This window comes from Sciurus vulgaris (assembly GCF_902686455.1).
Source record: "Sciurus vulgaris genome assembly, chromosome: 4".
In the NCBI taxonomy this organism is placed as follows: Eukaryota; Metazoa; Chordata; class Mammalia; order Rodentia; family Sciuridae; genus Sciurus; species Sciurus vulgaris.
This window is the reverse complement of record NC_136464.1, coordinates 159507096-159531608: the sequence shown is the minus strand read 5'-3', so window position 1 is coordinate 159531608 and position 24513 is coordinate 159507096. Positions and strand designations below refer to the sequence as shown.

At 43.5% G+C, this 24513-nt stretch overlaps 1 protein-coding gene across 1 annotated transcript in view; it reads left to right on the top strand.

Moving 5' to 3' along the window:
- LOC306660404 (cilia- and flagella-associated protein 337-like) overlaps positions 1-24513 on the top strand; it is a gene marked incomplete at its 5' end in the record, with an annotated part of 81008 nt that overhangs the window by 9850 nt on the left and 46645 nt on the right. Inside the window, 2 exons of the mRNA XM_079138594.1 lie at positions 13109-13226; positions 15636-15705. Coding sequence (XP_078994720.1) covers positions 13109-13226; positions 15636-15705 — 188 coding nt within the window. The remainder of the gene's footprint in view (positions 1-13108; positions 13227-15635; positions 15706-24513) is intronic.

Sequence of the window (24513 nt, the reverse complement as noted above, 5' to 3'; positions counted from 1 at the left end):
TGTCATGACCTCCTTTGGCTCCAGTTGTGAACCCAAGAGCAAATACAAGTTGTGTCTTTAAAGTGCTAGGAGAAAAATTGTTAATACTGAGCACTAGCACTACCCATTAGAAACAAACTCTGGCACATCCAAAATGGCCTCTTGGTGCAGAGACCTGGGATTCCTCTGAATGAAAGTGTCATTGTATGGGCTGGGGATGTAGCTCAGTTGGTAGAGTGCTTGCCTTGCATGCACAAGGCTCTGGGTTCAATCCCCAGCACCAAAAAAAAAAAAAAAAAAAAAAAAAAGTGTCATTGGGAATTTTCATCTGTTGGGTAAAGTTGAAAGCACCCTCTCTGTGGACCACCTCATTTCCGTTTAAGATGAAGGAAGGGAATTCCCTGTGGAGACAGTGGTGGGAGTTCAAGTGGTTCTTGATCTCTTGTGTCCTTTTTGCAAGGGGTCAGGCAGGAAAGGCACTCAACACCCTTCCTCCTCAGTCTCCCCCAGATTAGTTCCGAGATGACAGGTGTGTGTTTTTATGAGCTGACATATTCACAGAGGTGTCCGTAGGAGCCTGGAACAGGTGTGATTGCTGTAAGGCACTTGTTCATACACATGGTGTCAGCAACAACTGCCCTCTGATGTCCCCTGCCAGGGAGCTGCCACCCACATCAAGCTGTCAGCCAAGGGCTGCTCATTCCAGTAGAGACTTCTGCAAATAGTTCTTGGCGAATAGGATCTCTGAGGGGAGCGCTGTCCTGGCCCAGGGACTGGGTGAGCCATGGTCATGCTCAGGACACTGAAGTGCCAAGGTAGGGTTTGTTGGTGAAATATGCAGAGGTCTTTCAGGAACCACAGGCTCACAGACACAGATACCCTCAGAGAGTCACCAGAGAAGGCTGCACTACCCCACACAGCACCCAGCACCTCCCGCGACACCAGCAGATACCTGACATCACCCCGCCCCCTACACACCACACGCCTCACAGAAACCCTCACGGAGACTTAGATGCCCTGAGCTGCCCCGAAAAATCTCCAAGTACAACCTGGTGCCCTGGCAGACACTTCCAACACATCCTCCTCCCACCCACTCACGTCACACGTCCAAATGCATCTCCGAACTCCAGCCCACGAACGCCTATGCTGACACACAAGGCACATGCCAGGGTCACACTCCAAGCACCCCTCCTAGTTCCCAGCACACACACACACACACACACACACACACACACACACACACCAGTACATGTGCAGTGGTGCAGTTACCCACACACACTCCTGTGCATGTACACCAACACTGATCCTTTAGACACACAAAGTCTCCCACATGCACACATACACACACACAACACACACATGCACACGTACACAGAAACCCCGAGCAACCACAGAACATAGATTTTCTGTGCACATACACACACGGTCACCAACCCGCATCACATATATAGTAACCCCTACGGATCCCCTGTGCACACATTACATCCACCCACACGGACCCCCTGGACACACACACTCAGTCACCCGTAATGATTTCCTATGCAAATACACATGTACCCTGTACACACACAGTCACTCGCTCAGATCCCTGTGCATACACACAGGCACCAGGTACAACTCAGACATACCAGCAGAACCCTCCTGCCCTGGCAGTGTCCTACCCCACCCATGCAGACGTGCTCCAACTCAGAAACCCTCCCTGCACAGAGCCCTCCACAGGGACCCCATAGAAACACCCTCAGTCAGTTGGGTACAGACACTTACTGGCCTGACAAATTCGGATGAAGACGCAGACACACAGACAGCCCACTCCCTTCTACAATTTGTCATTTCAAGCAATCTTCTAGCTACAATCTGGAAAATCAATAAGAGTCATTTATTGTGAACAACCAGGACTGCAGTACAGTACTCCAGTCACAGAATGATGGAACAAAAGAGCGCTCAAATGAGATCAGATGGCACGTCCTCCTGTCACTCTGGCTGGCCCATGAGGAAGCAGGCAGCATAGACATCTCCTTGCCATGATTTCCAAGAAAAAGCAGCTCAGCTCACAGACTGAAGCGTGGCTTCTGCAGAATGCTGGGTCTGTGGTGTCGCCAGCAAAGGGTCTGTTCTGACCCTTGCGAGGTAGGCGGGTCCTCGTCCAGTTCTCAGAGACAGCTGTCCCTCTGCTGATGAGCAGAGCTGAGACCTCTGCACAGCTCTGCAGCTGGCTATTCTCACAATCCAATTTTTTTTTTTTTTTTTTAGAAAAGGGAGATAATGCCTCCAAAAAATCCTCAAGATTTTCTTAGAAAATAGGTTCTTCTAAAGAGGGCATAGGATGGTGGGTGTTCGAAGGAGGAGGGGACAGACGTGGGAGATCAAAAAGGGATGGATAAAGGGATTAGAAAGCAAGAAATAGCCCTGACCAGCTGGCGGCCATCTGGGAGCCATGAAGAATGGGAAGAACAAAGTCGTTGAGTTTCTAGCAAGTGGGCACAGTTTATCACAAGAGGCGGTTACTGCTTTGCAGAACTGGAAAGAAGTCAGATTTTTGCCAGCTATTAAAGAAATAAAAAAAAAAAATCTAGTGGTTTCCCCCGGGATGTCTCACAGTGCGTTTGCTCCCATCTGCAGTGAATAGCTGAGGACACCCTCATCCTAGGGAGCATTTGAGGCCCCTGAGGGTTCAAGGGTATTCTTGTTCTCTGGATGTCCCTGTAAACACAGACCATGGGCAAAGATACTTGTGCCTACCTTATGCAAAGGTTTTCAGAAAACTTCAAATAAGATGGACCATAATAAGGATGGTCCATGACCACAGGATAAGCAGCGAATGACTGTAATAGGTCATTTCTGTTTTAGTGAGTATTCAAAGTCTATTATGTTGTGTAGCAGCTATCCACACAGGGAAATAAAATAGTTCCTAAAGTCAATAGGTGCACTGTAATATTTAGAGACATTGTGCCTGCACTCAGTGTCCCACAGAGACATGAAGCACAGCATGTCTGAAGCGAATCTCGTCACGTGTTTGGCGTCCACCAAAACGAGCGTCTCCCTGCTCTTCTTGACTCTGAATGTCGCCACTGTCCCCCTCACGACTTGTGCCAAATGAATCATCCTGCTGCTTATCTCCCAGGTCCAGACAGTGGCCACCAAGTCCTGACTATCCTGTCTCCTCCATAAGTCTACCCTGAGCCTTCCTCTCCCTTCCTGTGGCCCAGCTCCTCTTTCAACCTGTTGTCCTCGTCGCTGCCACAAAACTCTAACAGCCCCTTCATTCCCAATTTCTAATCCCTGCACATCACTTTTTTTATTTTCATGGGGTGATTTTTGTGAGAAAACAAATCCAGTCTTATGTTTACTCAGCAAATATGGACAGAGTATCTACTCTGTGTGGGTCTGTGTTCGGAGTGCTTGGGATTCATCAGTGGACCAAACAGAGATCTCTGCCCTCAGGGAGTTAAAGTCCAGTTGGATGAAAAACACAGTCATCAGAATAAGGTATATGATATTTTCAGAGCTGGGAAATGATTTGGAAAAAAATAAGGTAAGGGGATTAAGAATGTCCAGTGTGTATGTGAGTGTGAACCGAGTTTCCAACAGGCAGTCAGGATAGGCCAGTCAGGATAGGAGAGGTTGGTGCATGATCCAAGGAATGGGCTGGGATGGTAGGGCAGGATAGGTACACAGGGTAGATCAGAGCACCAAGAGAAGGCAGGTGACATGGGCTCTGCGGTGGCCTTTCAGGGTTTAAAGCTCTGACTTCAGTATTGAATGATCCCTCTGGTAATGCTGGTAACACAGACCAAGAAGTAGTAGAGGAGGGAGTGAGAGATAGTGACGCCTCTCTCCTGCTCAAAATCCTTCAGTGACTCCTGTTAGCTTGCAGACAAAATCTCAACTCTTTAGTGTGAGCCACAAAACACTTCAGGATTGGGGACCACTTGATTTTCCTGGTTCATTTCTTGATGATACCTTCATACTCCAATGCTTTGGAGCAGGTGAACTTCCAACAGGCATCATCATCTCTCATGTCCCAGTGCATCTGCAATGGTGGCTTTCTCTGCCTGCATGAGGTCCTCTCTGACCCTCTGCTGAGCATCTTCCTCATGGGAAGGCCATCCTCTCCTCTCTATAGCATGCATCCTCCATGCAGTCTCTATACACCTCCATGCTTGGAATTATAGTCCTGAACCTCAATGTTCTGTCCATAATCTGTCTCTGTCACTCGTCTCAGATCTCCTACAGCAAAGGAACTATGATTTTTATTTATGAATCCCTAGGATGCTGTGGATAGTTGGATGGATGGAGGATGGAGGGAAATAGGGAGAGAGGAGAGACAGATGGAGGATGGATGGGTGGTTGGATGGTGGGGAGATGGATGCTGATCTAGAATTCAAGGGATTTTATGTTTAGATTGCAATTAGGTATTCATTAGAAAATGTTCAAACCCTATTAGTGAGACATTAACTTCTCTGTCACTGAAGAGGTGGTGAAGGAGTATGTGTAGGAACCTTGAAAGCCACTGTGCACAGCAACTGCATCTGATGACTGTGTTGCCAGAAAGTTGAGAAAAAGGGCAATTTTGATAAATGGCACTTATTTGCTCATTGACCAAATGTAATTTCAGACATGCTTTACTTTTTTGACAAGCTCTTCAATTAGCAGTAGTTCATCTTATAATGTTAAGTCCTTTAGACGTCTTTTCCTACCAATCTTGGTCACATACATCTTTCGGCTGAAAATTATTGATTTATGTTTGTTGAAGCATTGTGGAAAATCTTTTCAGAAAATGAGGAGTCTTTTTGCATTGCATAAGCACCTCTAGTTTATCTGTTTGTTTCTAGAATTGTCCTTCTCTAGTTTGAGTTTTAGGGCTTCCTTTTCTTATCTTGAGAAATGCTTGAAGATGTTGACTGCATGCGTTGTTCAAGAAGCAGATTTCTTACCACCTCCTATTGTCTCAGAAAGGCACTAGGAACAGCTCCTGGCAATAACAAGTTGACTTCCTGTCACTTGTAACATTTTTTTTTTCTTTTTTGTGGTACTAGGGATTGTATGCAGTGTATTATATCACTGAGATACATCCCAGCCCTTTTTAATTTTTATTCTGAGGCAGGATCTCACTAAGTTGTTGAGGCTGGCCTGGAACTTCTGATCCTCCTATCTCAGCTTCCTGAGTAGCTGGGATTACTTCATGTGTCTCCACATTCAGCCCATTGTCACTTGCAACTTTTTAATGACAATCAAAAAACCAAATTCTTCCCCAAAGTGTCACTTCTTCATACAGATTTTCCTCTACACAAGTAGTCAGCAGGTTGCATGGGAAAAATCAATCATATAACAAACAAAAGTACATTTCCTCAGAGATACCTGGAATTGAACATTACTCCAAGTCTGGAATAAGCATCATATAATCAGAGGTTTAAGTGACAGATTCATAGAATTCTGAATGGAGGGTTCCATCGGCATCTTATCTAACTTGCAATTCAATAGAAGTTAAATTCTCTCTGCCACCTCCTTGAGAAAGGGACATTCCAAACAGATTTGATCCTTCCAGGAAGAGAGAGTTTCTCACAAGGTAGTCTGTTCAGAATGGGTCACCACACACAGGACTGGGAATCCCAGTGGGTTTGGACTTCCCCACAGCAATCCTGGCAGCTAAAAGGCAATAGAATAATCCCTGAAAAAAAACAAGGCAGAAGAAAATGATCTGCATGGTTGAAATCTGCACCCAGATGGAATTTTTTTTGATGTGTGGAAGACAATAAAGGCATTTTCAAAGATACAAGATTTCAAAAATTCACTTCTCAAAACAATGGAGGCATTTTCTCTAGAAAATGAGGAAGCAAACTGAACAGAGGAAGAACCAGGAGACAGAAAGCAGAAGACATAGCAAAGAAGTTGAGCAGATGGCATCCCCAGGGCAATAGCAAAGGGTGACCCAGGTTGACAACTATGTACCAGGCATGAAACAGCCGGGTCCTTCAGAAGATGAAATTGATGGAACAGATACTCTGATGTGGCCGAATGTCTCGAGAAGAGATTCAGACAGTTGGTGAAGAATGCTAAGTACACAGAAGCAAATAAAAATGGTGAGTCAAAAAAATAATACCCCACACTGAAAAGCCAAGATTCAGCCATGGAGCCTGCCACCTGAGACACGGAGCAAAGACCCAAGTCATCATCCAAAGCAGGAAGATGGAGGCCTCTGGGGATGGAAATGAGAAGAGTCAGGTTTTTCAACTTATAGAGCTATTTTACAGCTTCAATAAAAATCAAAATAATGTTTTAAAACATAAAAGGGAAAGGAGGATAAAGAAAACAGAATTTCTCAGAAAGGTCCAGTCTTCCAGTGCTTGAAGATGACTATTAGGTCTTCCCTTCTCTCAGGTAACCTTGCTAGTTTTCTCAGTCATCCTTCACATACTTTTGTCAAGATATCTGGTCATCCTGGCATTCTCAAATGACCAGAGTGCTCAGGACTGGACCCCACAGTCCACCAAGGGTCTTCCTCTGCCACCATTGAAACCACGCACTCCTCATCCTTCACTTACAAAAAGATGTTTGGAACCTAAATCCATGGCTTTCATTCTTGCTACGTTTCTTTCTTTCTTTCTTTCTTTCTTTCTTTCTTTCTTTCTTTCTTTCTTTCTTTCTTTCTTTCTTTCTTTCTTCCTTTCTTTTTTTTATCTTATTTTGTGAAGATGATTTAAAATGCTGATACTGGCACCCTATAGCATATTCATCTCTCTCAGCATTTGTCATCAGTGAATTATTAGTGCTTGTATTTATTCATCAAAATTCTAGAGAAGAATGCTCAACAGGGCCAGCTAAGAACAGAGTCTTGGGTCCTGTCACTAAAAATCTTTCCCCAGAGTGGGATTCACCTAGTAATATTCAATTAAAGAAGTGATGTCAAAAGATATAACACACGAGCATCTTTGGGAGGGAAACGCAAAGATGCTGGTAATAACAGTTCCGGGAGCTGATGCTACCCTGAAGAGTCGCAGCAGGACAATTCACAGTATCTTTTCATTGTATCTGGATGAAAAAGAGTGACCTCTTAGAGTTTTGTCTTAAAATGATCAATTTTCTTCTCCCCAACACGACACCACACACACACACACACACACACACACACACACACACACACTGCACACACTGCTCTGTGCATCTGCCAGGACCAGGAATCCCAGGTGGCAGACACCTTCCTGGCTATGAGCTGAGGTTTCTGCTTTTGTGGAGTGTGGGAGTGGGCTCTGAAGACCACAGGCAGAGCCCTGTACCACCACCTGGGGACCCTGGGCAGGAGCAGGGACTTGGGGTCCCAGATGCATTAACAATCTCCTCCAATCTGTGTCCCTGGTGCTCAGGTAAGGGTTAGAGTAATTTTTGACAAGCTGAAGGATGAAATTTGACTGATGTCACAAATGTGCTTAAAGTCCCCAAGGCTGCATCATGGAGGAGGACTGTCCAGATCTCACCAAACTAATTTCAAGTAGATGAAAATATGGAGAGAAGAAAGACCTAAGGATTCCTCCTATAGATGCCTTCAAAAGAAAAACAGCTTTTGTCCTAAGTCCCAAGAAGGCTATCTGTTTCATGTTCCTGGAAACTAGAAATATTAAGAAAGGACTAGGGGTGTGGGTTGCCGGTAGAGGGTCTGCTTAGCATGTGCAAGGCCTGAGTTTCATCCCCAGCACCACTGTGGCAACAGCAACACCGCCTGTGAGCTTGTTTAATGTGAGGAAGATATCATGGACAACACAGAAACTTTATCAGAGTGAACAAAAATTACCATCAAGTTCTTAGAGACTTTGTCCCCTCTATTAATTCAGACATATATTGAATCTATATTTCCAAGTAGTGATTTCAGAGTTTAACAACTTCTCCTAGTTTTATCTCTTGAAGTATGGATCTCACATCAGTTACCTTTGATGCTGATCACCATTACCATCTCCTAATCCCACTAAGTCTGTAAACTTATCTGGTGTTTCTCTTCTGTCCCATTTTCTGCATCAGAAATCTCATCTCAGAAATTCCATGTAACCAGAGAAAGGCAACACAGATGGTAACTGATATTATGATGGCATTACATTAGTTGAAGAGGGTCAGAAAGTTTTATTTGAGGGAAAATAAAACAGGGGAAGATTAATTGACAAAGTGAGGTTTGTCAATTCTCAAAGCCCATCAGAGGAAAAAGAAAGCTCAGGAGACACACTTGGTACTGGCTCTCCTGTTGGAGAGCAAACACTTCATAAAGTAACAGCTTTTTAAACTGCTTCTTGAGCACTGCTTTTCAAAAAAAGATTTTCCATTTTAACCAGTGAGATCAGATGCATTGGAATACTGTTATGGAAGCCAAGTAAATTTATACACACAAAAAAATTAAAAACTTTAAAGGACACTTTCACATGTGTTAGTCAACTTTCTGTTGCTGTGATAAAATACTTGAGATAATTAACTTAAAGGAAGGTTGACTTTGGTTCATGGTTTCAGAAGTTTCAGTTCATGGTTGCTTGGTATGATTGCTTTGGGCCTGTGGTTACTCAGTATACCATGGTGGGAGCACCTGACAAAGGAAGACAGTATCTTCCCTTCCTCAGAGAGGCCGGCAAACAAAAGAGAGAAAAAGAGAGGAAGGGGCTGGGTTCTCAATAGTCCCGGAAGGACATGGTTCTAATAATCTAACTCCTTCCATCAGGCCCCACCTCCTCTAGGTTCCACCCCCACCCAGTAGTGCCACAGGCTGGTGACCAATCCTTTAGCCTATGGGTCTTGGGGGACATTCCAGATCCAAATCTTAACAACAGGTGAAGATGGCCAAGTAATCAGTATTATTTCTCAGGCACCATTATCTGAAACCAAGAACAAGGCAAGGAATAGAGTCTATGAATTCTGAAGTGTGGAGGTTAAAATCCACCTAACCTACTAACTTTCTGGACCCTTTGGCTGAGTGAGTGAAGGATGCAGGCTCTTGTGTGAAAAGTAGGAGAAAGCAAAGAACTTTGTAGGGCAAAGGAGGGTGCAGTGGCAGGGCCTGTCCAAGGTGTGAGGAACCTGGCAGGAGGTCCACCTGGCAAAAGTGAGTCCTCATGTAGACCTCCCCCACTCCTCCAGGACACCAGGACATCCAGCAGGATTAGGATCAAATCTACAGTACGTGCAAGGGCCGAGTGAGGGTTGACGTAGGCACAATGACTATTTTCTATTAGTCTGCTAGGATGACTAATTTACCAAAGTTTCTCAAGAAATAACCTTAAACAGGTGGAAAACATACAAACGTAATACTTTCTTTTTTTTCCCAGTGCTGGGGATCAAACCCAGGGCATGCCAGGCAAGCACCCTACCGCTGAGCCTTATGCCCAGTCAAACCTAATATTCGAAATGTAGTGAAAAATAGTAAACAATCCAAACAAAAAGTATACCTCTGTGCTAGTAATTAAAAATACCTAATGCAGTGGGAAAATAATGCCTGGTTGAGCATCACTAATTCAAACTTCCAAAGTCTGAAAAGCTCCAAAATTCAAAACCTTTTGAATGCAAACATGATGCCACAAGTGGAAAATTCCACGCCTGACCTCCTTCGATAGTTGCAGTCAAAACACAGGTGCATTAACAATAATGCATAAAATGACATTCAGGCGACGGGTAGAAGGTGTTGATGAAACAAATGAATTTCATGTTTAGACTTGAGTACTGTCTACAAAATATCTCATTATGTATATGCAAATATTTCAAAATCTGAAATATGAACCATTTCTGTTCTTTGCATTTCAGATAAGGGGTACTTAGTCTTCATGAGGGAAAGATCTGATATTGGGACGGCTTTGGGCAAGACAATGCACTTGCATGATTGCTGGAAGTATACGTAAAAACATCTTGCCTGTAGACTTCCATGATGCATAGGTCACCATTCCAGGTTGCATCTACTTTAATATTTAATTTAAGTCACAATTCTATGATTTGTGGAACCAGGAGAACATCAGTGACAGACTTTTATGGACACTTGGTTTATCCATTGAGAATGGTTCATGCTACAATCCAGGATGCCTGGGTTTGAACCCCAACTCTGCTACTTGATAACTTTGGAAAGTCACTTATCTTTCTGAGCCTAGGTTCCCTCATGCTTAAAAAGAGAATAACGATAGTGCCCATCTCATAGGGCCATGTTGAAGAGTAAACAGGTTCCTAGGGACAGAGTGCTAGGAACAGTACTTCACACACAGTGAGAACTTAATCAATGTTTGCTATCATCAAAACAGAAAAAAAAAAAATGACTAAGAGAATATCATGGTTTATTTTTCTTTGACAATGTTTTGGGTGCAATGGTGCATGTCTAGAGTCCCAGCAATGCGGGAGGTTGAAGCAGGAAAAGAGCTTGAGCTCAGGAATTCCAGGAGACCCTGGGCAACATAATGAGATTCCATCTCAAAAAATAAAAAAATGTCAAGGGCTGAGAATTTGGCTCAGTAACAAAGCATTCACTGAGCCCTGGTTTCCATCCCGAGCATCACCCACGCAAAAGCATGCATTCAGGTGGTTCCTGGGATTGAACCCAGGGCCTTGTGCATGCGAGGCAAGCACTCTACCAACTAAGCTGTATTTCTAGCCCCTGGTTTGACTGTTCATGGAGTTGGGAAGAATCTTCAGTCTCCATCCCATCACTTCACCATCCTTCACATGTGGGCTTTCTGTCCTTTGTTCCACGGTTTCATGATGTCAAAACAGTTACTGAAACTCCAGATATCTCAACTGTATTGGAAATCAAGAAGAGGGCCTCCAGGGGAGAAGAAAAACAAAGCAAGACAGAGGGGCAGGAGAGGTGGTGGGGTGGGGGGACAGAGAGAGATGGGGAGACAGAGAGACACAGAATCAGAGACAGAGAAACACAGAGAGAGGCTGTTTCATACTATTTTCACATTTTCTTAGGGAGCAAAAATTTTTCTCCAGGCTCCTCTTCTGATTTCACTTTATTTCACTGGCCGGAACTGGGACACATCTTGATATGGTCGTTCATTTCCATTGCAATACCAAACTACCTGAAGCTTTATTTTACTTAGCACCATAACCTCCAGTTCCATTCATTTACCAGCAAATGCCATAATTTCATTCTTCTTTATGGTTGAGTAGTATTCCACTGTGTATATGTACCACATTTTCTTTCTCCATTCATCTGTTGAAGGGCACCTAGTTGGTTCCATAGCTTAGCTTTTGTAAATTGAGCTGCTATGAACATTGATGTGGTTGTGTCACTATAGTATGCTAACTTTAAGTCCTTTGGGGATAGGTGGAGGAGTGGCATGATTGGATCAATTCCATTCCAGGTTTTCTGAGGAATCTCCATACTGTTTTCCAGAGTGGTTGCACCAATATGCAGTCCCACCAGCAATGTATGAGTGTACCTTTTCCCCAAAATCCTCAACAACATTTACTGTTATTTGTATTCTTGATAATTGCTATTCTGACTGGAGTAAGATAGAATCTCAGTGTAGTTTTAATCTGCATTTCTCTAATTGCTAGAGATGTTGAACATTTTTTCATATACTTATGGACCGATTGTATTTTTTCATGTGTGAAGTATCTGTTCAGTTTCTTTGCCCATTTATTGATTGGGTCATTTGGTTTTTTGGTGCTGAGCTTTTTGTGTTCTTTATATATCCTAGAGAGGTACAGGTGCTCTATTTAAGATGCAGGTGGCAAAGATTTTCTCCCTCTCTGTAGGCTCTCTCTTCATGTTCTTGATTGTTTCCTTTGCTCTGAAGAAGCTTATTAGTTTGATACCATCCCATTTATTGAGTCTTGATTTTACTTCTTGTGCTTTAGGAGTCTTGCTGAGAAATTCAGTTCCTTCGCTGATATGATGGAGATTTGGCCTACTCTTCCTTCTATTAGGTGCAGGGTCTCTATTCTATTGCCTGAGTCCTTGATCCACTTTGAGTTGAGTCTTTTGCAGGGTGAGAGATAGGGGTTTAATTTCATTTTGCTACTTATGGATTTCCAGTTTTCCCGGTACCATTTGTTGAAGAGGCTATCTTTTCTCCAATGTATGTTTATGGTTCCTTTGTCTAGTATGATATAAATGTATTTACGTGGGTCTGTCTCTGTGTCTTCTATTCTGTACCATTGGTCTTCATGTCTGTTTTGGTGCCAATACTATAGCTCTGCAGTATAATTTAAGGTCTGATATTGTGATGCCTCCTGCTTCACTTTTCTTGTTGAGGATTGCTTTGGCTATTCTGGATCTCTTATTTTTCCAAATGATTGCATTTCTATTTCTATTTCTATGAACAATGTCATCAAAACCTTAATAGGAATTACATTAAATCTGTATAGTGCTTCTGGTAGTACAGCCATTTTGACAATATTAATTCTGCGTATCCAAAAACATGGGAGGTCTTTCCATCTTCCAAGGTCTTCAATTTCTTTCTTTCGTGTTCTGTAGTTTTCATTGCAAAGGTTTTTCACCTCTTTTGCTAGATTGATTCCCAAATATTTTATTTTCTTTGAGGCTATTGTGAATGGAATAGTTTTCCTAGTTTCTCTTTCAGTTGATTCATCACTGATGTATAGCAATGAAATTGATTTATGGATGTTAATGTTAAATCCTGCTATTTTGCTGAATTCATTTATGAGTTCTAGACATTTTCTGGTGGTGATTTTTGGATCTTCTGAATATAAAATCATGTTATTGGCAAATAGGGATAGTTCAAGTTCTTTTCCTATTCGTATCCCTTTAATTTCTTTTTCTGTGTCTAGTTGCTCCGACTCAGTCAGTAGTTTCTGAGTCCTTGCTCCCTTCTGGAACTCATGGGGCACTAAAAGAAGCACCTGTGCCTTCAGGTGAACACATCTCATGGAAACAATAAGAGCAGCACACACCAAATGTGATGATCACACACTCAATTTTTCCAGAACCCAGAAAAGGGAGAGTTCACATGGTCTGGCATCTTCAGAGATGTCCCCAAGGATGAGTTAGTGAGGTCCTGGAGAATGGGAAAAAGGTATATGAGTGCAGAGATGAGGGCCAGGGATTCCTGACCACAAAGATAGCCTGAGAAAGGGCTTCTGGTTGGAAGAGCAGGATGTGGGGGGGCTAGCCAATTTCCTCTTTTTGATAGTTTTATGCTTTTCTCCTTAGAACTTGGAAGAAGATGCCCAAAGTTGAGAACATGCCAAACATTACCATCCAGAACGCTATAACCTCTCCAAATGTAAACTATATCCGTTGGAAAGTCCATGGAGACTGGGTTACTCAGGTAAAAAAAAAAAAAGTACATTAGAGTTTGCTAGCCTGACCTCTCCCTCTCCCTCTGCAAGCACCTCCCTCAAATAATCAAACAGTATATGTTTTTTAATAAGTCATGACTGGTCCTGAGATAACTTCATAAATCTAGCTGAAAATGAACAAACAAAAATAACTTACACAAAATGTGGAGTAGTACGGAGAATGACCAAGAGCTGGTTTCTAGTGAAACTGATTGATCTGAACTTCCCGGTGGGATTGGTTTGGGGGACCTTGTCCCAGATATCCTTGGGTCAGAAGATAGTGGGTGGGTTTTCCTTCTTCGCAGGAGTAAAAACCAATTCAAGTGAACGGAGTGTCTCAGGACCATGAATGGATTATAGACATGACATTGAGACTTCCCCTGAGAAGCTGCACCGGGGTCTATCAAGTGCATAATAAAGCAAGACGTTGTCATTTATGTTAAGAGAGCCCAGACGCCAAATGGCAAAGTGGATGTGCCAGCCCAAGGGACAGGAGGGAGATCAGGGGTGCTCAGGGTCAGCATGAGGAGTCCATCGGAGGCAGGAGCACGAGCTTGTGCCAGTGGCCCTTCCCTCCTTCTGAAAACACCAGTCTTGAACCAGGTAGAGAAGCTTCTGAATTAAGAAGGCTTATGCAAGAAAAGGACGGTAAGGAATATTACTGAGTGAACGTGTGGGGGGCGGGACCATGAAACTTGTTCGAAAGTGAAAAGGAAAATTAAAGGGGAAGAAGAATTGGACCACGAAAACAGCGTTTGTTTAGAAGACAAATACCAACCAAGTTTCAAACACAAATTGGAAAAAAACAAAATACCAATCCTGCCCGGGAACAGAAATGTGCATTTAAAAAGCTAGACCCAGAAAGAAAACAGTAATTTGACTAAATAAGCATATGTAATACTATGGTGTGTTTTTCAAAAGTGTTTGAAATAAGATTCTTTTTTTTTCCTTTACCTTTATTGGTTACAATTTAAATATCATAGATCCATCTTACATGTACAACTGATGCATAGTAGTAAGTTCACTGAGTTGTACAAAGATCTCCAGGACCCAGTTTCAGCATGTCTCTGTCACTGGGTAAGATGCCACCGCCCGTTCCCCCGGCCAGCTGCAGGCCTCCGGGAATCAAGGCTCTGTCCCTGCAGGTGTGCCTTTGGTAGCCCAGCTCACAAGAATGGGGTCATACAATGCATGGCCTTCATGCCTGGCTTCTTCTCCGTAGCATAAATTAGGAGCCATACTTCCTGTTGACCTTGACCTCTGGGGAGGTCTCAATTGGGGATCCAGGGACCACACCATGGGGAGAAAACAAGGCCAGAGGCTGGCGTTGGCGTTGGCAGGGTGCAGATGGAGCCTGTCAGAGAGGAACTGTTTGGTAGGCACGTTCTCCAGTCCTGCGGTCCTTGTGCTTCTCTCAGCCGCATGCCCCCGGGAGTGTGTTCACAACCTAGCTTTCTGAGAAGACTGCCACACAAGCCACTTTTGGGGAGCCCTGCCCAGCAGAAAACAGATGCAGGGCAGCTCCAAGGGCCTATAACACTCTGCTGTGTAGGTGGCCCTCTGGCCACTGGCTCCTGCTGTCTTGGGACCCAAGCTCCAGATGCTTTACTCTCCAAACTTCCCTGTCCTTTCTCTGTCTCTTGGAGTCTCTGGATTCCACATTCTATGCAGTCACTTCTGAGCTTAGCATCATGCCTGTAGTGACTAAATGATAAGTAATCACATCATCCTTGCAGCTTCCAATACGAATATGGCTTTATCCAATTTATATGTTCATATTCTAAATTAGGACTTCTGCTGGGGAAGAAGGTGGCCTGAGAAGAGAACTCAAATCCCTCCTCATCTCATTCCTTGTACCTGAGACTGACCTTGGCTGTCCCTCAGGGTCTTGTCCCAAAGCCCTGGTTACCCAGCCCCCACACACTGTCCCAGGACCCAGGTCTCAATTCTTGAAAACAGGGGAAGAGCCTACGCCTCCCAGAATCTATTCAGTATTGCTTCCAATTTAAAGATGATTTCTAGGGAAATATAAATTGTTTTCTCTGTAAAACCCCCTGTAGCTATGCAGGCAGCATTCAACTTTTCTCAGAAAAGTCTAAAATAGGCAGTGGAAATTGCAGCACAGTCTCTCAGACAGGGTGCCCAGGGATTGTTTGTTCTGGTGGTAGCCTTGAGCAGTAGGAAGGGAAGAGACCACCGGGTTCTCTGCACTATGCCAGGCACATCAGTGGGTGCTTTAATTTTTTCCCTATGCTCCAAAGTTGGTTCTTTCATGAAATATGTTTTGGAAGAATGCTTTAAACATTATTAGAAACTCTTAGGTGACTTGGTGGGTGATCTTTGTATTAATTAGTGTTTTCTCACTTTTTTTTTTTTTTTTTTTTCTTTTTTACTTCTAGCTGAACTACTGTGATTCTCTGAAAGCTGTCATTTCCAGCTCCAACCACGAGCCCACAGCTTTGGTCATAGGTACTACCTTCTACTCCGCCAATGTTCTCTTTCTGGGTGTTGCATCCTTGCAGGTTCCACCTTTGATTTTCTGCATTGCAGTGGGCATCCCACACTCTGCTAGTAACTCCTGATGCAGATCAAAAATTAGAACTCCTCTGCAGCTGAGTATGTTTTAATTTTATGAGCCTCATGCCAAGGCTGCTGGAAAGGCAGTGAGAAAGAGCACAGCTAGCACTGGTTTTGCACACACCAAGAGCTCCATCAATATGTGTTGAGTTGAAATAAGAGAAAAATGCACACTAAGCAATGCCAGGCCCTACTATGTGAGCACCTCTAATGTGCTACCTGATATTAAATATGTAACAATATCCATACAAAACAGCCAAAATGGAGCATTTGTATGACTGGGGAATTTTTAAGGAATTCTAAAGGTGTGAAGACCCAGCACCCAAGGACATGTGGAGTTTCTAGAAGCTGGATGTATACCAAGTGAAATTCAAGAAAGGCCAATGGAGTACCCAGCTCCCGATGCATCCCTCAGTCTTAGAGCATGACCCCAGTATCTTAGTCATTTTCTGCTGCTATAACAGAGTACAGTATAAGTTACTGGGTAACTTATAAAGAAATGACATTTATTTGGGTTATGATTCTGGGGCAGAGAAGTCCAGGGCATGATGACAGCATCTGGAGATGGCTCTCACATGGCGTTATCTCGTGGTGGAAACGTGGGCAGGCAAATGAGCGCATTTGGAAGCATTCACTTTTGTAACAAAGTCATTCTCATGAAAACTAACCCATACCTGTGGTTGGAGCCCTCCTAACCTAAACACCTCCCTTTTGGCCCCACCTCCCAATACTGCTGTCCTGTGAAGTAGGTTTCTAACATATGTACTTTGGGGAAAAACAGTTAAACCATAGTCTCCAATAAACAGCTAAGTCTATGCATGAACTTGACCAAGTTGATCTTGGGTCTATGGTGTAGGAGAGTCTATGCTAGTCATTAGGGAGCCATTTTGTACAGACCAGACTGAAAATATACATCCAGGATGGGGTGGACTTGAGGACCCAACAACATTGATGTGAAAGACCATTATGATATTATGATAGACCATTCCCTGGGTATCAGCTCATGGTCTGAAGTAGATGCAGTCTTCTGCCTGCCTGGAGCTTCCCAACAGGAACACTTCCTTAAGGTCAGATTCTATCTTAAGTGCCTCACACATATGGCCCTATTTAATTACCCTAACAACCTGTGGTTTATATCTCTTAGAGATGTAAACCATCATCTTAGAGATGAGTTAGCTAAAGCACAGAATAATCAGGGGATTGGTCAGAGGTCTTTTTAGCTGCACTGAAGGAAATCCAACTCAAACTGACAGAAGCAGAAAGGAGAATCTTGGGGGTGGCTCAGGTAACACAGGTAGGGCAGGAAAACAAAGCAGCTCCATACTGGGAAATCTTGGGAACAGGACCTCAAACACTTTTCCATCTCAGAAACTCCATCGGATTCCCTGTGCATGCCAGTCCCCTCAGATGGAAATGAACCCATGCCTCACACAGCATTGCCACCAACAGGGACTGGCTGACACTCTTGGTCCCCAGTCCAGACAACCTGAGAAGTGTCTTATTAGAATAGTTTGGCCCATCTTTGGTACAATCATGATCCAGCCAACCCAGGAAGAGCAGGGACCACAAGAACCTGGCAGTGCTCATTAAAACTATAGCAGCAAAGTGTGGGAGGAAGGCTTCTTCAAGTAGGAACTGGAAGGGGAGGTTTACTAACGGCCAAACAGCAAAGAATGACCACTGCACCATGTCACACAACTCAGAATAGAAGGCCAAGGGCTGGAATCCAGGTCGTCCCCAAAGCCTGAACTTCTAACCCTTTTGCCTGTAGCTAGGGAATTGCTTAGGAGTGTGTTGGAAATTCAGAGTCTGGGGCTTCTTCCCAGAACTACTGAATCAGAGTCTGCATTATAAAGGACTGTGGTGAGTTGCATGCACATAAAAGTCCAAGAAACATTCTTTCATCACAATAACAAACTAACATTTTTTAATAATCTACCCCTTGAAGACCTTCTTAATTCTTCATATTTACTTCATTAAACTTCATAATTATTCTGTGAAGGCCTTGAGAATATGTTGGAAAGCCCCATCCAATTAGTCAATGTCACCATCATCATATTTAATTTTCAAGTTGATATTGATGATGATAACTTACATGTGTTTGGCACTTACTAATTCAAAGTAATTTTCATATTTGCCACTGGTTCTCAGTTTGGAGTACCCATTGGAATCATCTGGGAGACTTTGTAAAATCTGCTTACCTGGGTTTTACCCTCAGAGATTCTGACTTAATTGGTCTGAGATGAAACCTGGGCATTGCAGCTTTTAAAAATTTCGGCAGTGATTCCAATATGCAGCTAAAAGTAAAAACCTCTTTTCAAAGAGATACGGCCCAGGCATCTATATTTTTAGATGCTTCTCAGTGACTTTAATTTGCAGCAAAGATCAAGAGCCAATCACGTGCATTACAGTATTTGACCTTCCCAGTGGTCAGGGAAGGTATGAATTGTGTGTATACACATTTTACAGATGAGGACACACAAGCTTAGGTAAGCCTGCCACCAGGCCACTTAGGCACAAGAGTCCCAGTGGGACTGGGGTCTGGTTTTCCTAACCCCAACGCCAATGTACCACTGCCGTCCCCTACAATTGGGTTTGCAAAGCCCTTCACATCCTGGAAGCTGTTCTGAGACTGCCTCTGGCCTTGGAGAAGAATAAGGCTGTGATCTAAGGGGAAAAAATGGAGTCCTTCACTCCCAGGGCATTGAGAAGATTGTTGCCAATAGAATCCGCCCGTGATCTCTGCTTGAATTCCCTGCATGCCTTAAGCATCAGCAGCTTAAGAAAGGAATCCATGAATACCCAAATACAGATTCTCCTGTCCAATGCCCTGCCAGGCCCACCTGATAGGGCAGGGGGATAATCAAGAAGTGTCAGAGTTCTAAGCAGCCATGTGCCACAGTACAACATTCTGCTCAAGAACAGGCTGCATATACAATAGTGGTCTCAGAAGGTTATAATAGGACTAAAAAAGTCCTGTTGTCTAGTGACATTATAGCTGTCATGATGTCATAGTGCAATACAGTACTCATGTGTTTGTGGCAATGCCCGTGTAAACGAACCTACCACACTGCCAGTCATTAAAAAGTGCAGAACGTGTGATTATGTCCAGTACAGAATATTTGACAATGATAGTCAATGCTGTGTTACTGATTCATGTATATATATTATACTCTCTCTTGTTGTTTTAGAAGGTACTCCTTGAATTTGTAAGAAAAGTTGACTGTGAACCATATGCTGTGTTCCATGCAGTCCCATGCATCTGTGTTTGCCCATCATATCTTGATCATACAAAAGGCCCATGAGCAACCTACACACTCTTTGATGTTCACACAGCAATGAAATGCCCAAGGAAGCATCTCTTAGAGCACATCCCTGCTGTTAAGTGACACATGCTAACTAGTGTCTCTCCCTTCTCCCATGCTCCACCCTCAGTCCCACCTCTGGACTTGAAGGGCTTGGTCTGAGCTCACCAGCAGTGTATTGATAATGCATAAAACATTTAATACACTTTACAGCAACTCAGAAGTCAGCCACCCACATAACAATGTAAGCTACTTCTTTTTGATGTCTTCTAACTTCACCATGCCTAAGCATTTCTAAGCCTTTGGGAAGACTGAAATCCTAGTTCCCCCCCTTCTTTTATCCTTTAAAATCTAATTCCATTTGCCACTGAACATCATGGAAAATCAATAATGCCTTGTGCCGAGGTCTCAGCCTACTATGAAATACCATCTTGCTTCTTTCTTGCTGGGAATCTTCCCTGAGGCCCTTTCCAGCTGCCTGATTCATAGCCTGAGAACTCACATTATCTTTCAAGGAAAGTTTCCTTTATAAATTTCTGATACACTGACATTTAAATCACCAAAGCATTAGAAAAAGGTACAGTGGTTAAGTTTCTTGGGAACTTTCATTAGATTGTCTTGGAACTAGGAAATTTTGGTTTTCTAGAACAGTAATGAATATGAATTCTAAGAAACTGAACCAGCCTCTTTGGAGACTGAAATAGCTCAGCATTCAGTATTGGAGCAGATCAAAACAATGACTCTAGAAAAGGAACTGTGAGCTTTAACTGTGGCTCAGCTATAATAAAACTGTGACATTGGGCCTCAGTTTCCCCTCCAGTTCAATACGTGCTACAGTTTAGAGCCAGTTTAGATTTGAGGGTATACCCCAAAGTTTCACATGCTAAAGTCTTGGCCCCAATGTAACAGTATTGAGAGGTCATGGAATCTTTGAGGTGGGCCTAGTAAAAACTGGTTAGGCTACTGAGGGCACTAATCCTTGCAAGGATTAGCTCTGTAGCTCTCGTGAGACCCTGGTTAGCTCCCAAGAGAATGGGTTCTTATAAAAGAGCAAGATTGGTCCTTCCCCATTCTCTAACTTCCATGCAACCTCTCTCAAATGTGCTCCTTCCATGATGCCACCTGCTACATTGGAGCCCAAGGGAGCCCTCATCACAGGTTATACAGATGGACTGCCCAATCTTGGGTTTTCAGTCTCCAAAATTGCGAACTAAATAAACCTCTTTATTTGCCAACTATCTAGCTTCAGGTATTTTGTTATAGCAACAGAAACAGACTAATACAATAAGAAAGATGGATACAAGTTCTGTGAATCCTTCCAGTTCAGATTCAGAGGCCTCATTATGCTAAGAATCCTGTCTATCCTTCCTCACATCATAGAAAAGGAAGCCACAAAAATTGCTTAGAGCTCTAAACTAATATGATCTCATCAAATAAATATTTCTTGAGAACTGGATATCCATATAATAAAAGGATCGGCCCCCACATCTACATCAATCTAGTGATTTTTCAATTGGGTATTTACAATGTGCCAACCATAACTAAGATAAGAATATGAAATTCCAGGGAATCTCTGGAATGAAACTTCTGAGAAAAATTACTTATACTTGCTTTTCCAATTTCTCTCCTTCCATTCAAAGAACCCCTCCAACCTGACCTTGGTCCCAAGACACCACCTAAACCACATCATAAAGGTCCACAATGCCCTTCATGTTGCTGATTCCACTAACCAATCTTCATCTCATTTTCTCTTTTTACATTTGAAGCAGCTGACCACTCTGGGTTCCCGAGTGAACTTCTCTCATTTGACTTCAAAATCCCAACTCCTTTTGTCTTTCCTTCCATCCCACTGGTTATTTCTTTTCTGTCTCTCTTGCTTATTTCTCCACATCTGCCTGACCTAATGTTGGAGCCCCAAGAGTTTAGTTCTTGGTCATCTCTTCCATGTCTGCATCATTACCTTGGTGATCCTATCCAATTCCATTGTATGCTGTCCACTCCCAAATTTTTATCTGTATCCCAGTTTCTTCTGGCTGCCCTGGCTCACTAATGAACATCTTCACTTGGATAGATAATGGATGCCAAAATTAAGTCCAAACCTGAATCCAGGTCTTTTCCTCACAATTGCTCCACCATCTTCCCCATCTCAGTTGATACTAATTCCATCTTTCCAGTTGCTCAGGACAAAAACCTATCACTTACCCATGATTCCTCTCAAAACCCACATCCAATCTATTGTCTCTGTGTTCATAATACACCTCAATTCTGGCCACTTCTCACTAGCCCCACTTCTGCCATTCAGTAAGAATCACTATCTTCTCTTTCCTGGATTACTGTGAGAGTTTCCTTGATTTCATCTATTTTATGCACAATGGCAAGAAAGATATTGTAAAATTGGAAGTCAGAACTCTCCAGATCCTTCTGTAGGCCCCTACCTCACCGCAGTAAAAGCCAAAGTCTCCCAGGTCCCCTACTTTACCCCACACTTTACCACTATGGCCTCCCCCATCCCTCTCTCTCTTCTGCTCTAGTCATACCAACCTTCTGGAATGTATTTTGGGCCTTTCTACTGGTGCTCTTCTCTATCTGGAAGGTTCTCCACAAATGTCCACATCTTACTCCTTCACCTTTTCCCTTCAAATATCACTTCTCCTTGAAGCTTACCCTACCTGATTTATTATGTCCTAGAAAAGCCCACCCCTTGCTCCTGGCATTCCCCATCCTCCTGGCCTCGCTCTGCCCTTGTTGAAACCCATACCTCTAAACACCTTCAGGTAGACTACATAATTCACCCACTGGGTTTGGTTTTTAAGGTCTGTCTTCCCCCGGCAGCATGGACTCATGAGTGCTGTGTTCATTGTTGTATCACACGTGCTTAGAATAGTGCATGGCACCTACCAGGTGCTCAGTAAATATTTGTTGAGTGAATGTATTTGTGAAGTCAGAATTTAGATGACCCACATTGATCTGTCCCCCAGGAGTGCTCTGTAGTGTCCATTCTAGGAGAACCAGAAGACTGTAGGAACAAGCATGTAGAATGCTTTCCTCCTGTGCCTTTCTCCTTACAGCTCCCCACTCCCCTGCCTCCAGCATGTCCCCAGGGTTCCTCATGCCCACATGGCTGCCTCAGTCAGGATATGTGTCCACTGTGGGCCCTAGCACCAACCCCCACCCCAAAGTGGCTTCCAGAGAGTCATAACGTAGGAAACAGGGAGGGGATTTCCCCCATTCCTGAGAACCCTTGAATAGTCCTCATCTCCACTTTGGGCTAGAGCTCCTCACACCTTAGAGATCCTCCTTGCCATACTTCTGAACTTCAAAACTTGACTTACAGTCAGCCACTTATTCCCAAGAAGACTTACCTTGGAAAAGGGGGAAAAACCATGATACAAAAACCAAAAATGTCTAAAAAACTCTGCAATTAAGAAGTGCTTCCCTTGTTTGTTAATTTAAGATAGAAATCTCTGGCTTCATTAATGATATACAAAAAGGATGCATTTGAGTCAAGGCCACAGAAACCCAGCTGGACCTTGAGTGTCTTGCCTCCTGCAAATAAGAAAGTGGGTTCGATTTTGTGACCATGGATCCATGGGCTCCTGCTATACTGAGAAAATTGGTAGAAAAAAAGAGGGTGAAATATAGGTACAGGTGGGCAAGCCTCACTGCAATATCCAGCTTGAATCAGGAAGAGTGAAATCCAGAGTTTCGGCACACATGCCACCCAGATGCCGACTCCATGGGATGCTGTGAGCTCAAGACTGTGGAGGTGACCTCTGGGCCAGCTCTGATGCTAAAGCCATGGTGGGTAGTCTGAATTAAACTTCCACCAGGACCTCAGTGCCTGAACTCTTACCTGCTAGATAGTGTGCTGGGGATCTGAACCCGCCTGGAATCTGCTCTAGGTTTCCATGGAGATTACTTAAACTTTTCATCATCCTTCTTTCAGACCTTGGAGAAGAGCTATGCACTCTGGTTTCCATGACAACCACTTAAACGTGTATCTCTGTCTGGCTCTGTTGGAAAAGAACCGCTAGCGATCATGCAAATGAACCGGCTGCTCTCCCTTTACTTGAAAAAAAACTAAAATAAAAATAAAGTGACACACCTGCTTAGAAGTTTCAGATCTCTGTTCATAACAAGAAGGGTGAATGTGTCAAACTGCTGTTTGAGGCGGGCTTGCTGCATCTCTTTGACCTTAAAGTGTTCACCCAGATTCTTCAGCTCATTCTATCATCTCATATAATTATCTACATTCACCAACTATCATCTCTCCCATCTACCTGGTGGCTGAAGAGTTGCCAATTCAAGACTATCTACCTTCCTACTGCATGTTAAAGGCAGAAGGAAGAACTGAGCCAGAGTGGCAAGCCAGCCTCCCTACACCAATATGGAAAGATACTGTGCAGAGCAGGTTGTCACCTCAATTCACTGTCAACAGATTGTCCAGAGGTGGCCCACAACTCAGATTACAGCCACAAATAATGGAATTCCATACCTAGTCATTTGGAAGTGAGTCCATGTTCTCTTGTGATACTCATTCAATGGAGGGCAGCCACTCTCAGCTTCAGGACTTGGACCACGCAAAAGGAGGCAGCTCGGGAGAAATCAAGAGATGAATGTCCCTCCCTCTTCCTGGACATGTCTCTGAGCTCCACTGTAGTATGTGCCCCTAAAACAGAGAACCCAAGAGGCAGCAGTGGTGTTTTAGATAGCTTTTTTGCTGCTGTGACTAAAAGACCTGTCAAGAACAATTGATGGAGGAAAAGTTTATTTGGGGGTTCATGGTTTCAGAGGTCTCAGTTCATAGACAACTAACTCCATTCCTCGGACTCCAGGTGAGGAAGAGCAACATGGCAGAAGAGTGTGGCAGAGGGAAGCAGCTCACGTGATGATCAAGAAGCTGAGAGAGAGAGAGAGACTTCACTGGCCAGATATAAAATAAACACCCCTAGGGACCCACCTCCTCCACTCACGCCCTACCTGCCTTGAGCTACCACTCAGTTAATCCCTATCAGCAAATTAACGCACTGATTGGATTAAGTTTCTCATAATCCGATCATTTTTCCTCTAAACCTTCCTGCATTATCTCACACATGAGCTTTTGGGGGATACCTCAAACCCAAACCATAACAAGTGGGATAAGGAAGCCACCAACAAGCAGAATATGTAAAACATGTTGGGTACTGACATTTTAAATCTTGGAAATTTCCAAGGCAAATAAAGACTTTTCAATTCCCTCGAAAAGTTATAAGGTCATATTTTGTTAATTTGTGTGTGTGTGTGTGTGTGTGTGTGTGCGCGCGCGCGCGTGCGCGCGCGCGTGTACATGTGGTCCTGAGGTTTGCACGTGAGGTCTGTGTTGTTGTTCTATAGGACAAGAGTCTTTTGAATAGAG